The sequence below is a fragment of the Centruroides sculpturatus genome, unplaced genomic scaffold, assembly GCF_000671375.1.
Source record: "Centruroides sculpturatus isolate CEXI.00-Female unplaced genomic scaffold, Cexi_2.0 scaffold460, whole genome shotgun sequence".
NCBI lineage: Eukaryota > Metazoa > Arthropoda > Arachnida > Scorpiones > Buthidae > Centruroides > Centruroides sculpturatus.
Genome location: NW_019384807.1, coordinates 207,976 through 210,815, shown reverse-complemented (window position 1 = coordinate 210,815; position 2,840 = coordinate 207,976). Strand labels below are relative to the sequence as shown.

General features: G+C 21.6%; 1 protein-coding gene across 1 annotated transcript in view; it reads left to right on the top strand.

Annotated features, from left to right (window-relative positions):
- Window positions 1–1,611, top strand: part of LOC111629691 (ethanolamine kinase 1-like) — a 27,952-nt gene extending 26,341 nt beyond the window's left edge. The window contains 1 exon segment of the mRNA XM_023373579.1: window positions 1,507–1,611. Coding sequence (XP_023229347.1) covers window positions 1,507–1,611 — 105 coding nt within the window.
- The last annotated feature ends 1,229 nt before the right edge of the window (window positions 1,612–2,840 follow it).

Sequence of the window (2,840 nt, the reverse complement as noted above, 5' to 3'; positions counted from 1 at the left end):
GGGTGGACATAGGCTGTATATTATTCCGTTAAACATTCATATAAATTAAAAGATATAATCTAGGTTAAGGCTTTTATGTCCAACAGATGGCGCTATGAGTACGACACCCTAAGTTTGCATTTCTGTGAGGCATTATGCTTTTCTGTGAAAATGAACTAAAGCAGATCATCTTCTGTCTATTTATATAAATAAAAATGTAATGTTCGTTTATTCCTACTGATTCCTTTGAAATTTTCACACAACGCTGCATTCGAATACGCACGTGTTTTTATATAATATACATGTCTAAATTCAACCCCACTGAAGGGAGATGGTTAGGATTAAGGCTTACGGTAAAGAACTCTGCTTCTATTTATACTATTTTAGATGCAGTTTTTTGCGTTTTTGATTGCGTTTTAATAGGGTACGTCAAGAGAATGTACACTAAAAAGAAATTTTTCGAAAAATTTCCCCCATGGGGGAAGTGTTATAAATTTATAATAGATACATTTTGAGCCACAACAACGCGTGGTGGGGTCTGCTAGTATAAAATAGACTCAAAAGCATTTTGGACTCTAATTGAAATATCAACTGAAGAGGGACTATTTTAAAACTCATAAGATAAAAATACATGTTATATTAAAAGGCTGAAATAACAATGAAGACATCACAATCACAATTAAGAAACTGGCATTATCTCACAAGTGTGGTACAATAAATTCCATCTTTTTCATGTTTTCATTCCTGTTTCATGAATATTACAATATAATATTTATCATTTTATACTTCTGTATATAATGTGTTTCAGAGTGCATCTGTCTGTATTTTTTTAACAGTTTACATAAAATTATTATTATTTAATACTTTCTTTATATTATTATTTTTTATGTAATTTAAATTTCAACAGAAGATTGCTTTTTTTTTCTTTCAATATTTTTAAATTAAAAAAGCATGTTTTCTATACATTTAAACCATACAAGATTTAGTTTTGAATATAATTAACCATCTTCAAGAATATAAATCAGTTTAGCATTAAAAATATAAAAAATAGTATCCTAAAGTCTGTAATTATGAATATATTATGAGTTTATATTATTGGAGGTTGGTAACTGACAAAAATATTAGTGCTAAAATTTTAATGAACTACAGTAAAACATTTTTTTACGTATTTGATAGCTGTTAAAAAATATTAGTAATTTATTAATACATTAAATTGTTTTTTATGTTGATAGATCATATAAAATATATTTGTTTTTATAGCAATAATGTAATTTATTACTAAGTGAAGAAAAAGTATTGTTGTTATAATTGGAATTTATTATTACCATTAATTAATGTATAAAAATGAATTTTATTAAATGGCATATAAAATACATATATATTAATTTTTAAGCACAATATTTTCTAGAATTTGATTTACTGAAAACTAAGTTAATATAATTAGAACTATGTAATAACTAAAATAATGCTGTGAATGATAAAAAAAAATCTAATAATAAAATGGAATTTTTTCCTGTTTTGTTTCAGGCTTCTCATTTAATGTGGGGTATATGGTCTCTTGTTCAGTCTGCTCATTCCTGTTTAGATTTTGATTTTTTAGGGTAAATATTAATTATTTTACTAATTGCTTAATGTTTTCTTCCATTATATATAACATCACTTTATTTAAGTCATCCTGTATAGACCATAAAATAGAAGCTGATAAAATCAAAATAAAGATTAATTGTTACTGAAAAACATTGAATGTTCCTGAGTAATAATTAATTCTAATAAAAATTTAATTCTAATTAATAATTAATTCTAGTAAAAATTTAATTTTAATAAAAATATTATAGAAGAAAATATTTTTTATGACATTAAAAGAGTTATATTATTGATATAGATTAACAATTCTTTAAAAACCAAATAATTTTTTAAATTCTTACAATAACAATAAATAATTGTTTTATTTAATTCAAGAAACAAGTGAATTTTTTTTATTTTAGAATATATTTCCAAACCAAAATTAATTTTGAATTTTTTTTTAAAAATTAAAGTGCAATATGTGCAGAATTTTTCTTTTCCTTTGATATAAATTTTGAAATGCAAGTTTTTATTTACCACAAATTTCTATTAATTATAAAAATATTAGTAGTCTTTTTTTAATTTAGTAAAATTCAGTTTAAAAATATATTAAAATATTTTCTTTGTTCAGTAATGTTTTAAATTTACTAATTTATATCTGTGAAGAATAATAATATTTTTTTTCAATAATAGTTTAAAAAAACAATGATCTTGAGTAATAATATCCTTAACATAATTTTTTTACTAAATTACTAATGTTAACAAAAACAATTGATAGCCAAAAATAAATATTATTTTAGAAATACCTTTACCTAAAAAAAAAGATTTTTTTTTAAATTTTGATTACTACCATGATTAAAGAATCAATCTATTAGCAAATATTTAAAATCATAAGTTTTAATCAAGATTGCTTAGTCAGTTTTATATTTTTTGAAAAAAAATACATTGAATACATCTGCATTTAGATAATATTTGAATGTTTCATTAAATAATTAGTAACCAGTGAAACATTTTAAATCACATCACTTAATTTCATTTGTATATATTCTATACTATTAATAAAATTATCTCTAATAATTCATGTTTTTAAATTACTTATAATAATTTATTAAAATAAATGAATGTACTTTAACCTTTAGATATAATTGAAAATATTTAAATTAATAAAATTATATAATGTGTACTTTCAATAATAATAATAAGTCTTCTCTTTTCTACAAAAGACAAGATAGTAAATTGTTATAAATACAATGCTGTAATTTAAAAAGCTTTATCAAGCTTTATAAGTGTTTATCAAA